The sequence below is a fragment of the Triturus cristatus genome, chromosome 6, assembly GCF_964204655.1.
Source record: "Triturus cristatus chromosome 6, aTriCri1.1, whole genome shotgun sequence".
In the NCBI taxonomy this organism is placed as follows: domain Eukaryota; kingdom Metazoa; phylum Chordata; class Amphibia; order Caudata; family Salamandridae; genus Triturus; species Triturus cristatus.
The window spans coordinates 237,405,525-237,421,405 of NC_140589.1; the positions used below are offsets into that span (position 1 = coordinate 237,405,525).

General features: G+C 41.6%; 1 protein-coding gene across 3 annotated transcripts in view; it reads left to right on the forward strand.

Moving 5' to 3' along the window:
• The window catches only part of ATAD2B (ATPase family AAA domain containing 2B), a 790,780-nt gene that overhangs the window by 216,439 nt on the left and 558,460 nt on the right, over positions 1-15,881 (forward strand). For all 3 annotated transcript variants that reach the window (XM_085610606.1, XM_085610608.1, XM_085610607.1), the window contains exons 7-10: positions 3,335-3,463; positions 5,157-5,232; positions 14,699-14,800; positions 15,739-15,850. In XM_085610606.1, coding sequence (XP_085466732.1) covers positions 3,335-3,463; positions 5,157-5,232; positions 14,699-14,800; positions 15,739-15,850 — 419 coding nt within the window. The remainder of the gene's footprint in view (positions 1-3,334; positions 3,464-5,156; positions 5,233-14,698; positions 14,801-15,738; positions 15,851-15,881) is intronic.

The following is a 15,881-nucleotide window of genomic DNA, read 5'->3' on the forward strand; positions in this document are numbered from 1 at the left end:
TCGGGATCCCCATTGAGTTCCTGTCCCCTAGATGTATTTGGAAAAACTTTCCCACTCTTATAGGGCAGATTACCCAATTGTCGTTGATGGAGGGCGTGGTTCCTAAAATCTGGAAAACTTCTTTGATCGCCACCCCCACTAAAAAAAACGAATTTGGACCCTCTTATATGGTCGAATTACACACCCATATCGTTGCTACCTACTCCAACTAAAGTGTTAGAAAAATATGTAAATCTACAACTTACTAGGCACACTTAACTCAACTACTTACTACATCTCACAGTCTAGGTTTTGTGCGGGACATAGCACCGAGTTGGCGCTTCTTGGTGTTTTGGAGTTTCTGAAGCACCACTTAAATGCAGGCAGATCTGCTGCACTGATTTTGTTAGATCTCAGTGCAGCATTTGTTACTGTTAATCACTGTGCTTGCAAAGAGGTAGGAGGAAATGGGAATACAGAACACTGCTTTATCCTGGCTTAGATCCTTTTTTCAGGATCACAGCTTTCAGGTGCATACTGACCAACATAGGTCAAATCCACCATGCATAACCTTTGGTGTGCCTCAAGGATCTACCTTAAGTCCTCTGCTATTCATTTACATGTTAGACGTCTGGCAGAGATTGTGGAAAACTGTAGCCTTACACCTTTCTCATTTGCAGATGATGAACAAATTGTGATATCTTTGGCATCAAAGGATAATCGGAATGTGATGGCTTTCCACTCCCATCTCACCCAAGTTTCTTCTTGGATGGATGACCACTTTTTAAAGTTGAATGGGGACAAGACAGAAGTCTTGCTGGTGGGTAATCCCTCCACCCCTAGGGGTTCTCACCTGTGGCCTGTGATTATGGGTACTCTTCATAGCCTAGTGCCAGTTGTAAAGAACTTGGGTGTTTTGTTGGACGACAAACTTACGATGAGCCAGCAAATTAGCAGTGTGGCAGCCACCTGCTTTGGCATACTGAAGTGGCTCAGAAAGATCATGTACTGCTTCTTCACTTCTGTCCAGAGAACTGTAGTCCAGGCCCTTGTTTCCTCCAGGCTGGACTAGAGAAATATTTAGAATCTGGGAGCAGCTAAACAGCTACTTAAGCGCCTTCAGATTGTTCAAAATGCTGCAGCATACCTTTTGTTTCGCCCCCCTGCCTCCACGTTTTCCTCTTCAGCCAGTTTGCTAAAGAATCTTCACTGGCTGTTTGCAACGAGTGCATTTTAAAGCAATGTGCTATTTTCACAAATGCTTAGCTGAGATCATTGTTGTCTTGATACTTTCCCGTACGCTTGTTATGCTTGTCAACGGAGGTTGGCCGTAATTCCTAAAACCAGGATATCTTGCCAAAGAGGCAGAGCCTTTCTTCCCTTGGATGAGGGCTTTGGAATAATCTGCATTCAACATTGAAAGAATGTGACTCATTTCCGATGTTCAGGAAACTTTTAAAAACCTTGCGGTTTACATTCTCAAACTCCTCTTAAATTCTTCTATTAGTGATTACAGTTTGGAGTGATTCTCTGCCGTATGAGCCTACTGCTGGGAAATCTTATGTAGGTAGTCATGCGCTTTACAAAACGCGCATGATAATTTGCGATGGAGGCTGACCAAGTGCAATTGGTCCAGTGTCAGGCCCATCTCCCTTCCCCACTCAGAGTTGACAGTGGTGACGAAGGCGTCCATGCTCAGTTGGAAATGGCATTGGGGGAAGATGGAGATCTGAGGATTTGTTGGCTATTTGTCTGTCTCTGAAGGCCTGACATCCATAAAGGGGTAGCTAATGCATGTTCTCTACAACTCCACCGCCATGTGGTTTTGCAACAAGTGGGATGGAGTGGTGTTCTAGGCCCTGTGCTAGGAGGCTCTGCCTTTCTGTAGTTGGGTGGAGCACCAGAGCATTTCCTTGATCGTGAACCACCTATCAGGGTCCCTGAATGCTGGAGCAGTTGGCATCTGGCAGATCACAAGTAATGCCTACATCCCGAACTGGTGCACGGTATCTTCCAACAGTAGGGAGAATCCTGGATAGATCTTTTTTGCATTGTTGAGAACACGCAGTATCAAGCATTTTGCACTTTGAAGTTTCCAAAAGAACACTCATTAGGAAATGCATTCGGCTGGAATGGAATACTGGACATCCTATAAGCCTTCCCACCCCTCCTCTCTTGCCGGAGTTCTGAAAAAGATCAAGAATGACTGGCAGCCCCCAAGACATTCTAGTTGCTCTAGATTGGGCAAGGAGATTGTGGTACCTGGAACTTCTGGACATGAGCATCTGTTTCTCGAAGAGGCCACCACTTAGGGAATGGCATCTGTCACAGTAACAAGGCAGGGTACTCTGCACAATCTGTATCTACATGCGTGGAGTTTGAGTGGCAAACTGACCTGAAGTGGTGGATGTGATCCTTGCCACTGGGCGACCTTCCACAAAGTCCATACATGCCATGGGCTGTGACCAATTTGTGACTTAGTTTGCCCCTCGTAAGATTGATCCCTTACAAGCAAGCTGTTGGACGTCCTATTGTTTGTTTTATCTTTACCCCAGCAAGACCTTGCAGTTGGCCCTATCAAAGGTTATTTGTCATCCCTTTTGGCCTTTCCGCATGTACCGGACCAACCGTACTTATTTAAATCACTTGGTGTAATGAGATTTATTAAAGGTTTGACACGCTTGCTCCCTCTCAAACAGTTTGTGATGCCACAGTGGGACCTTGGTTGTGGTGATTCTTATTTGTAAGTCATTCCAGTCGATGCATAGCTGCTTGCTGCATCTTCTGACTTCAAAGATTGTTTTCCTCATTGTGATTACGTCAGAGAGGATGCTGTTAAGGTGGATAGTCCTCTTCATCAAGATCTGCTACTCACTGGCCAAGCAGCAGTCCCTGGAAGGTCTGAGAGACCATTCCACCGAGGCCAAGGTTTTGACCATTAATTAGGCTTGATGAATGCCTGTCCTTGACATCCGAAAGGCTACAACCTAGAAGTCTGAGCATACATCCATGAAGCACTACCTCTTTGACAGCCAGGTCCACTAGGAACTTTGCCCGCACAGTCCTGTAGGATTTTTTGATTTGCGCCCGCTCCACCGACCCTTTGCCTGGGTAGGTCCTGCTTTGGTATGTATTCTTAGGTGAGAAGTCTTGGTAGAAGTGTCATCTGTGCTTTTAAGTTAAGTTAAAGCTGATTACAGGGTATGTGCCATTTTAAGAATAGTAGATGACCACTGATAGCATACTGGCCATCAAATCCAATTGGAAGCCCTCTGTCAGCACTTAAAATTATTATACAATGCACTTCAGAATCTCTTGGTTGGTTACATTATTTGTGTTATTGATTTTACTGTAGAATCTCAAGAAGAAGGTGAAGATGAAGATGAAGATGGAGATGAAGAAGTCGAAGTAGGAGAGGAAAATGACCGACCTTATAACTTGAGACAGAGAAAAACTGTGGATAGGTATCAAGCCCCTCCAATAGGTAGGACGCAACATGGTCATCACAGCTAAATATTGTGATTGTATCTGCTTTCACAAGTCTTTTACTGTTACTATATTCTGAAATGTGTGCTGATTATTTCGGCTGCTTGTTTGCTATATTAGTGGTATGTTATGAAATGAGTGCTGTTTTCAGGTTGTATTGTGAAATCCTGTTCAAAGTGGGTTTGGCCTTATCTGTCTTCTTTGCCAGCATACCTCAGGGCTGCTATAGATAATAATATACCAATCAACTTATGATTCTATTAATATACACATAGTATTGCTTTTTGTTCGAAGCTTAGTAGGATGATTGACCTCTAAAGCTTTGTCTTGAAGTTTTCAAATTTCTTCCTTGTGGTTGAATATTATAAGCTTTGTTTGACACTGATATTCTTTTTATTTGAAGGAGTCATTTTAAAAAAGCTGACCAAGTGGTATCTGCATTGTCAAGAAAAACTCCATTCCTGTAGGAATTTGTAAATGTAGTGGATATGGAGATGCATAATCTAGGACCCTCTACCTATAGTGGTACACCCACTCACCACTGTTTCTTCTGCTCAGTCCACAGCAATTGGTTACCTTGGGGTCAACCAGACTCCAAGACATTTTAGTGTGCTCTCACTATAGTTTCAGTACAGGCCACCATTTTGCGTTACCCTACAGCATATAGATCATAGTCACCCTGGGGACCAGTAGGCTGTACATGTTAATTTCAAAGGCCACCAAGCAAGCCTATTGGTCTTAATTTATCATGTTGTATACCCCTGTGCCTAAGCACTGCGACAGGGCCACTGGCTAATAAAATCAATTTTAAAACGTCCAGAAAAGCAGGGAATAACAAACAATTGTTTATTGACCCCTTAATATATACTAGTCTTTGACCTGAATGCTTCACATATGTGGAGAAATGTTACAGACTTGAATCTGAACCCTGGCATCCCTACACACGCAAACACCTGCTCTCACACACCCACACTTCCTCTCACTTCCCATTGCCATCAGGGTTAGTTCACTCACCGTGACATCAGCCTGGACTTTAAATTTACCTTGCAATAATAAGGGTGGCTTTACTTGTGTAGAACAAGTTTAAAGACTGGCTCATCTGTATCAGTGCTGAGTTTCCAATGTTGGTGAAATATATTTCCTTTTATGAAAATGCACAGTGGCTTGTGTCTGTTATTAAGGACATCCGTCAGGGGATTGGCAATGTTTATGCATTAAGCCTTAAAGCCATTCCAGCTTGGTTAATTTTAAGTAATTCAGCAACTCTGTGATTCCAACTTCTTCCCCCCAGTTTGTCTCTGATTTTTCTGATGGTTGAAGTACTTAAACAGCAACAAGGTGAAGAAAATATTCCAATAATGCTGGGAGCGAATGGAATGTTAATGTTGGTGTTATAGAAATAGGCATACAGGCAGAAATCATTATGGCACACAAGGATATGTTGATTATGTGAACTTTGCTCAGTGATGATAAGTAGATTAAGAATTTTTGAAGTATTTCATTGGCAGAGATATTTCTTATGGTGTAATGTTTGGTATTTATCCAAATGGATAATAAGTACATGGTCTTGTGAAAAAGTTTGAAATACTGCTTGAAATTAATAAATTGTTGGAAAGATGTTATGATAGTGAAACCCTAGATCCTAAGTAAATCTGATCTTCAAATGTGTTCTTTCAAATTTTCTTTACCAGAACCAGCACATCAAAGAAAAAGGCAAAATACTTTGTTCGATACTCACAGGTCCCCAGCAAGAAGGAGCCATATTAGGTAATACGAAAGCTACAGTTTTTTTTTTTTAATATTAATTTTCTCAGACTTGACGTATAGACATTGCTATTTTAAATAACTAAAGATCTTTCCCAGGCTTTTTGAACTGATATGTAAAATCGAATTGTGAATGCGCCAACTTATACTTAATGGTGTCATACAGTGTAATCTCTAATCACTTTCTTACATTGAGAGTATGCTCTTACCAAACATCACATGAGCTTCATCCAGCCAATAAGCACATGTGAATAACCATTTCCTTGCAAACATTATTTTCTTCATCTCATTTAAACAGGTCCTGCCAAAATGCCAAGCAATTTAGAACTGTACTAAATAGCAATCGACTTTGTATTCCAAATGCATGTTTATGCTGCCTTGAAATGTGATTCAAAATCCATGTGGGTAAAGCCTTTTGTGGATCACAGGGCCATTCAACACAAGAGTTGTAAAAATATAGCACAAGCAAGTATTCTCATTTCATGTATAATTGTTATATAGTTGTAATATAATGAATATGGTAAAGCAAATGAAAATTTAGAAAAGTGGTGACAGTTTAAAATATATATATCTTGTAAGCCTTTTAGCATGATCAGGGAGCAGAAAGCATTAAACAAAATTGTTTTAAAACAGTCTATCACAAGAAATCCAGAACAATATTAATTTTACATGATAAACTTAAATAATATATATTGTCCCACAATATGTTAAATATCTGTAGTTCGCAGAACAAAGTACTCCAGAGGGCTATCCAATTTACACTTCAAAACTGTCATTAGATAGAGCTATAGAAATTCTTGTTCCAGTGTTCTAATGTCAAAGGTAAGTGGATTTCCAAGTAACTCACATTTCTGCCCCATGGCAGGTCCTCAAGGAATACTCTTATTTAGTTTGTCTATTCTAAACTGCGTGCATTCCGCCATTCAGGCAATGATAATTTATTGTCTCTCTTCCAATTTGTTGTAATGTAACATATAGCAGTAGCAATACCTAAATTAATTAATTTAGTCTTGTTCTATTCTGAAATTTAATTGCGAACTTATGAAGCAAATGTATTACCTGATATAAGAGGCATAAATAGATTAAACCGATCCATTACCTCACCAATATATAAACCATTTTACACCCATACAACCAATCACACACCTATTCATCGACCTATACAGCCACTCAAACACCCAGTCTTAAAGATACAGATTATGCTAGGAAATACAATTAAAACAACCTTTGAAATTCACTGATAAAAACAAAGGTTACAGGGACATTATATTTAGGAAACAGAAAAATCTTATGTTATAGTTAGGCTAAGATTTAACTCGTACAAAACCAGTGAAATTCAGCACTTCTAATTACCTGAGCTAACTATAACTTACGCCCATGCAGTTTACTGCTTATGACCTCACATATTACATCACTCATGACATGGTCAGTGACATCACTGATGACATCTGAAATGACATCACCGAGGACATCACCCACTCACACCCTATAGAACCTCTCATACACATACTCAACCCTTTACATACCCATTCACAGACCCATACCAGTACTCACAACACCAATCACTCATCCATCGTCACTCACACATCCACTCACTCATACAGCCACTCATACACCCACCCATACACCCACCCACTCACCAGTACAGCCACTAACACATCCAATTATACACCCTTACAGCCGCTCACATATCCACTCAATCACCCATACAGCCACTCACACTGCCACGTACTCACCAAAACAGGTACTCACACACCCACCCACTCACATACAACCACTCACTCACCCATACAGCCACTCGCACACATTCACTCTCCAATACAGCCACTCACACCCACTCACCTATACAGACTCAAGCTGCTGCTCACTTGCCCATACAGCCACTCACACCGCCACTCACACCCACTCCCTCATCCATACAGCCACTCAATGACCCCCTCATACACCTATGCATCCACTTGCACAGCCACTAACTCACCCATAGTCACTCACACACACTCACTCCCCAATACAGCCATTCACATACCCATACAGCTACTCACATACGCACTAACACATTCAACACATCCATAGAGCCACTCACGCACCTACACTTTGATACAGTCACACAGCCACTCAGAATGATTACTAGTACAGAAGAATAGTAATTTAACTTGTGCTGTAGTTTAGTATACATCTTTAAGTTTCAGAAATGTTTATGAAACACCTACAGTCTTGGGATGATGTAATCAGTGATGTCACTGACCATGTCATGAATGATGTAATATGTGAGATCGTAAGCAGTGGCAGTGCATTGCGTGGGCGCAAGTTATAATTACCTCAGGTGACTATAACTGCAGAATTTCAAGATTTTGCAGAAGCCTTGATTCCAGTGAATAGATTCGATAGGCTAGCACCCTCCTTTAATAAAGTGGTACTGCTCCAGAGCAGTTCACCATCAGCCACTTTTAAGCACATACCAATATCTTGGCCACAGTCCAATAAAGCTAAATCAAAGGATGTGGTATAGCTCATGACTTGTACAAACAACTGCTGTTAGTGAGGACTAGTATGTTATGGAAATTCACACCTTTTTTAAGGGCATGTCTACTATTATATAAATTGCCCCCACCTCAGGTCTAGTAAATCTAGATGTGTAACCAAAGTTTGGCAAGCACTGGTCAGTCACATCGAATAAGGCAGCACTACATATCTCCACATGGCAGACTAACCAATGGCAGGGCCACATGCTAACAAACACACACTGTGACAACCTGTAGGACGTGCAACATGATGACCTGTTTCCTCATCCAATTTTGTAAAGTCACATAAGGGATTTGTCACTTTGCAAGGCCCACTCTGTCAGTCGTGCAGCATGTGTGAAAACAATAAGGTGTTCTTGGAGTTTTTTTAATCTAGAATTAAATGGGTATTTTGATAGAAAAATGTTTATTTTGAGGAAGTGATATGCTGATGTTTGAAAACAAATTGATAAAAAAAAAAAAAAATTATTTAAAGCTATTCTTCGAATGATAATTCATGATGTGTTTGCGTGTTTTATAGCTGCTAGTGTTTCCTTCATGCTAGTGGCCAATTGCTGCTATGGCCCTTGGTTCATTAGTCTTGTGGAGGCATTTTATATTTATTATACTTTTCCTGACATTGATGCTGGTATACCTGTCCTATACGTTGGGGTTGTTGGTGTTCTGTCACAGTATACATTTTTAAATAAAGTCCTCGCAAAAAGTAAGTATATGTGGGTGAATACAGTTATATTTACATTCTTAACTCCATCTATTTATCATCCGATTACTTAGAAATGGAGCTATGAATAGCAAACCTAAAATTGTCTATGGATAAGTACCTTCATGATGATATACAATCCGTATTCTGGATTTGAAATTTTGGCTCACAGTATTTTGTCACTTCATATTGTGACATGCATCTTGGTAGCCACTTTTGTGACCACCTCTGCAACAGTGTTGAGAGTCATTAGAAGCTCAGGCGTTCCTCTCATTACAGAAAAGGTTGAAGACCCCTGCTTTAATTTTTTAGGCTGTTCTTATGAGCTGAAGATTGCTCAGAGAGCTGAAAGCTTGTTGCTGACAAACGTGTGGACTGGTGGACTCTTGTGTATCATTAATTGGGTGCTCGTGACATCTGTTATTTACATAGCTAAGAAATGGAAGAAGTTTGCATTATGAAGCTAGAACAAAATAATGTGTTTGAGGCATGTGAGCTGTAAATCACATGCCTTGCATACTCCTGCCATCTAGTGTTGGGTCCGGATGTTTGCAAGTTATTTTTCTTCGAAGAAGTCTTTCAGTCACGCATTAGGTTTCAGTGATATTGCGCATGGGCATTGACTCTATTGTTTGTTTTTTTCCGCCATCGGGTTCGGACGTGTATTGCTGTGCTTCGCTTCGAAACAGTTTCTTCGGGTTCCCCTTGGTGCGCAAACCACTCTACCCGGTATTGTTTCAATCACGTATCCCACTTCTCTGAGTATTGTATCTATTGATGAAAACCTCTATTTCGATTGAAGATCTTGGAAAGGCCGTCTGGCCTAACTGCATTGGTCCACTTTGCAGTTGATGGAATGGACTCCATTTAAACTCTGCCCTCTGTGTCGTGCCAAGTATATGCGCGCCGACTTGCACGAAGTGTGCATCTTAAATTTGTCTCTGGAGCACAACGAAGACTGCAATGCGTGCAAATTATTCCGATAGAAGAAAACGCTCCGTGATAGTCGGGCTCGACGTCGCGAGATGCAGAGTGAAAATGTCGAATACATGCCGTACATCTTCGGTGAAGGATCTGAGCAAGAATTCAACGCACAAGGGGCCGAGGAAGGACAAGAGGAACTTGTCTTCATCCCAGAATCGGAGTCGGAAGAAGACTTGCCACCACAAGGTCAGCGTACCGTGAGTACCGAACGCCCCTTAACCCAAAATCCAACTCAGCTGAAACAAAAGGCTTCAGTCCCACCCCCGCCTTCGGGCCACTGTCGGCACCAACAAGATGTTTCAGACTCCCCGCCCTCAAGCTGGGCACCGAAACACGTTGCTAAGCCTTCCGGCTTGGGCCCGAAAGCTTCGACGCCCAAAAATGATTCCTCCCCAGCGCCGAAACCTAAAACTGTGCCTCTGAAGCGGCAGGATCTGATTTACGACGCCCCAACACTCAAATCTGACCCAAAACAAAAGGAACTCTACATAGATCTTGATACAGGACTTGTTTCTACTAATTCACCTCAGAAACGAAAACCTGAGTCAGAACAAGAACCTTTATTCCTTCCAAGAGGAAGATTGTGGGTACTAACCCTCCCCCTCCTCCTCTTCTACCACGTTCCCCTAAACTAACCTCCCCACCTTTGCGTCATTTACTAATTACACCAACTAACTCACCTCCAACACCTGATGATGATGATGATGATGATGGGGGGGGGGGGGGAAATATCGTACCGATAGATCCCTGGAAGGATAATCACATTTGTCCAGCTACTGATAATGACCCAGATCTTTACCCTGCAAAGCCTTCCCCTCCTGACGACAATGTAGGACATCGAGAATTACTTGCTAGAGCTGCAGAATATCATGGGGTGCAGTTACACATGGAATCTTTAGAGGAAGATTTCCTATTTGAAATGCTCAGTACCACACATAGGGCTAGTCACACTCTTCCTTTGCTTAAAGGCATGATGAGACATGCTGATGACATCATTAAAGATCCAGTGCAGGCCTGCTTTCCCACCCCCAGGACTGATAAAAAATATAAACCTGCTCCCTCAGATCCAGTCTTCATTAAAGGTCAGCTACCAATATACTCTTTGGTAGTCTCTAATGCCTGTAAACGGGTCAAATCACAGACTACAGGTGATGCTCCCACTCCAGACAAAGAGACAAAACTATTAGACGCCTCTGGTAAACTAGTAGCTGCCCAAGCAGCAAATAATTGGCGCATTGCCAACACTCGGGCCCTGCTAGCCAGATATGATAGGTCACACCTCCCAGATGAACACAAAGCAGAAGCCCAAGATTTAGTCCAGGAAGGAAAACACGTATCCAATTTCTCAATAAGATGTGCTTTAGATGCTGCAAACACCACAGTTAGAGATCAACACTATTGTGTTATTATAAAGACATGCATGGTTGAGGATTTCTGGTTTCAAACCAGAAGTACAACAGTCTATTTTAAATACTCCTTTTGACAAGAAACATCCCTTCGGGCTCAAATTAGATAAATCATTAGAAAAATGAAAAAAGACACAGAGGTAGCCAAGTCTATGGTAGCTCTGCAGTCTCCCTCTAATCAGGACTCCTTTCGTCGCGCCTTCTACCGTGGGGGGAGTCCAAGACCATGTCCTCAGACAATACTGCCACCTCTTATAAAGGCAACAATCAATCTTCCTCTACAAGGGATTTCTTTAGAGGAGGATATAGAGGTAACAACAACAAAGGTCGAGGCAAGGGTTCCGCACCGTGTGATTGCCCCTCCCCCAGCAAGCAGTGACTTCCCTACACTTCCCCCGATCATCTAACACCTGTCGGGGGACGTCTTCTACAATTCCTCCCCATTTGGCAATCTATCACCACAGACAAATGATTGTTGGGAATTATCCAACATGGTTATTGCCTGGAGCTTACCAGCAATCCTCCAAACATACCACCAGTTTCTCACAAAATAACAGAACATTTACATCTACTTCAGCAAGACGTACAGTCTCTCCTCTCCAAAGGAGCCATAGAACCTATGCCGTTACAACATCAAGGGACAGGTATGTACTCCATCATCCCCAAAAAGGACGGCCCCTTGAGACCTATTCTGGATCTCAGAGAACTAAACCTTTACATACTATCAGAGAATTTCCACATGGTAACAAGTGTTCCGGCTTCTACAGCAGGGCGATTTTATGTCTACTCGAGAATTAAGACGCATATTTCCATATTCCAGTTAATCCTGCTCATCGTAAATTCCTCAGATTCATCATAGCGGGTCACCATTACCAATTCAAAGTGCTGGCAGTAGTTGCAACCCATCTGAGAAGACAACACATCCATGTCTTCCCATACCTGGACGACTGGCTCATCAAAGCCAATACTTACCAAATGTGTCTCCAACACACTCAAACCACTATTCACTTACTTCACCAACTAGGGTTTACAGTGAAGTCTCATCTACAGCGTTCCAACCTGCAAACTTATCTAGGAGCCACAATAGACGATCACAAAGCTCTAGCCTCGCCCAATACAGCCCCGATTCACAGTATTCAGCCCCTTCTCACTCAATTTCAAACCAACCAATCATTGCCAGCAAGAGTCTTCATGCAACTGCTAGGCATGATGGCATCTTGCATAACAATTGTTTCCCACGCTAGACTTCACATGCGTCCCCTTCAAGAATTCTTAGCAAGGCAGTTGCTGCAGTCGCAGGGTCAATTAACCGATCTAGTGTTGGTAGACTGCCTCACCCATCGCTCTCTGAAATGGTGGAATTAACCAAAAAGGTGGCCCTTTCTTGACCCTGCTCCACAGACCGTGGTAACGGCAGACTCATCACTCACTGGTTGGGGCGCTCACCTACAAAGTCACACAGTCCAAGGATTATGGACTCTAAAGTACAGGAGCCTTCATATCCATCACCTAGAGCTACAAGCAGTGTTTCTAGTGCTCCAAGCCTTTCAAACTCACCTAATAGGCAAAACTGTCCTAGTCCGCACAGACAACATGACAGCTATGTATTACATACAAAAACAGGGGGGTACACACACTCCAACTGTCACGCCTAGCACAAGCCATTTGGAAATGGGCCATACATTACAAAATGTATCTCCTAGCAGAAGACCTTCCAGGAGTAAACAATCAAATTGCAGTCCTTCTCTGCAGACAGAAGCAGCAAATCCATGAGTGGGAACTTCATCCCTAAATCCTTCTTCCCTACTTTCAGGAATGGGGGTTTCCTCACATAGACCTGTTCGCCACAGATCAAAACGCAAAATGCCCAAGTTTCGCCTCGTGGTTCCCACACCTGCTCTCCAAAGGCAATGCCCTATGGATAAACTGGTCAGGGACATTAGCCTACGCTTTCCCGCCTCTCCCACTCATTCCGCTGGTAGTTCGGAAGCACAGACAATCATCCCACAAACTCATTGTCATAGCTCCCACATGAGCACGTCAACCATGGTTCACCACCCTCTTAGAGCTCTCAGTAGTTACATACCAAAAGCTGCATCTCAACTCCAGTCTCCTCACTCGGAGCCATGGATAAATCAGGCATCCAAATCACAAGGAACTCAACCTGGCGATTTGGCTCCTGAAGCCATGGAGTTTGGTTATTTACAATTACCACCAGACTGTATGAACATCCTAAAGGTGGCTAGAAGACCTACTACTAGGGCGTGTTATGCAGCAAAATAGAAAAATGTTGTTATATACTGTAACAATAACAATTCCTGATGCTTCGGTACAAAACATCATATGTTATCTTTTATACTTACAGCAATCTGGATTAGTTTATACATCCATTAAATTGCATTTAGCAGCAGTAGGCTGCATACTTACAAAACAGACAACACTTATCTCTATTCAGAGTACCAGTAATTAGAGCCTTTATGGAAGGACTAAAAAGAGTAATACCACCAAGAGTTCCACCTGCACCAGTATGGAATTTGAACATAGTCCTTACAAGGCTAATGGGTCCGCCTTTTGAACCAATGCACATGTGTCAATTACAGTTTCTCTCATGGAAGGTTGTTTTTCTTATTGCAATCACTTCCCTAAGGAGAGTTGGCGAACTCCAGGCACTAACTATCCGAAAGCCTTTTTTTCAACTTAACAAAGACAAGGTGTTTCTTCGAACTAATCCCAAATTTCTACCTAAAGTGGTTTCTGCTTTTCACATCAATTAATCTGTTGAGCTACCTGTGTTCTTTATTCAACCTGATTCTGTAGCATAACGGGCTCTACACAAACTAGATGTTAGAAGAGCTCTACTATATTACATGGAAAGAACAAAAGATATTTGTAAAACAAAACCGCTTTTTGTTGCTTTTTTGCCACCACACAAAGGCACTCTCATCTCTAAATCGGGCATTGCAAGATGGATCGTGAAATGTATCCAAACATGTTATGTGAAAGCGAAAAGAACCTTGACAATTCCCCCTAGAGCGCATTCCACATGCAAAATAGGGGCTACTGCGGTCTTCTTAGGGAATATTCCTTAGCGGACATCGGTAAGCCAGCAACATAGACACATCTACACCGCACACATTCACTAAACACTATTGTGTAGATGGCCTAGCGAGGCAACAAGCTAATGTAGGAAAGGCAGTACTTAAAACACTTAAGAATACTGCTGTATAGTCTATGCAAAGCATGTGATCTACAGCTCACATGCCTCTAACGGAAAATGTTACTTACCCAGTAAGCATTTGTTCTTGGCATGTAGAGCTTCCCCGGGTACCTATATCTGTTGCAGTTTTTTCTTATCTTATATACATACATACGCATGGACATCTCTATTTTACCTTTACTAACTCCATTGTCACCCTCTGCGGGAAAATAATGCAACTATGGAGTCGATGCCCATGCGCAATCTCACCGAAAGGAGGCATCACCAATCTAGTGACTGGAAAGACTTCTTCAAAGAAAAACAACTTGCACACATCCGGACCCAACCCTATATGGCAGGAGTATGCAAAGCATGCAAAGTATGTGAATCTACAGCTCTACATGCCAAGAACAGATGCTTACTGGGTAAGTAACATTTTCCTTATTATTATTGATGGACATTGCTGTGCTGATTGGCAGACAGCAGATGTCCCTGGTTTGTACATGGTCATCCATGAATGACTATGGTTTAACCATGTATTAAAACAGGGTTAAACTTCTATTGTGTTTATACAAGTCTGCATTCTTTACTTTGAAACATTTATTTATTGAACTTTATGGACAAAATTCATTTGATTTAAGTAATGTATGTTTTGTAATAGAAGAAAGAAGCATGCCATTCATAGCAGTGATACAACGTCGTCTTCAGATGAAGAAAGATTTGAAAGGAGGAAATCTAAAAGCATGGCAAGAGCAAGAAACCGGTAATTATGTCACTTTTTTTGTGTTTATTGTAATTTACTTTAGTACAGTTCAAGAAAGATACATATATTGGCAGTAGCAGAATTATAGATGAGAGAGTGGGTGTCACAAAACATCTTTTTCCACTTTGTTACTCTAGTAGCTAAAACAAATGCTGGGTAGAATGATGCCACATTTAGCATGCACATATATGCCGGTGAATTTAGTGTGCAAAATCTATTCAAAGTTTGCTGAGATATTTGCTGAAAAGTGGGTTCAAGCATTATATTGATATTTGAGTGGGAAGATTCCAGACGTGAACCAGTATAAAATGTTGAACTTGAATTATTGTAGCTGGACTCTGAATATCATTCTTCTCTTGGTTGTGAATGTGTATATTTTTTAATGAGGGTTTCACAGCCCATTTGTTGTGATTGTGATTCTGTTTGGTAGTTTTTGTTCAGTCTACCTAATCGAAATTAAATTGAGAGCACAAGATTTGGGATCTAATGTATTACATTCCTCATCCCATAGACCACATTATTCAAACCTTTCCAAAATCAAATCTACTTGCATGAACTGTACCAAAGTTATTTGTGATTTAAACATAGTTTCCTTATGGACTGTTGGCTTGAACTCTATCTACCAAATCTTTCGCTGTCTGTCTCTCGCAAATCTGCAAACATCGTATAATTAAGTGTGAAAGTGAAGCCTGTACTACAGTCTGAAAATATGATTGTCAGGGAAGTAATTATTAAGGTTGACCACAGAGAGAGTTATCAGTTGGCTTGTAAGAGGAGAGACAAGGGGAAAAGGATAGGTTTTGAAATCTGAATGTAATTGATTTCAAAATGTACTAACAAGGATTCGTCCTGTGTGCATAAGTTTGTGTTAGCTTACTTAAAATCCCTCAAATATTTTGGTGCATAAACTAACTGTATGCAGTTATATTTAATGACAGATGTCTACCAATGAACTTGAGAGCAGAGGATTTAGCCAGTGGAATTCTACGTGAACGGGCAAAAGTTGGCACAAGTTTGGCTGATGTTGACCCAATGCTGCTAGACAAATCGGTAGGTTGTGTGTATGGTTTACATTTGTAGC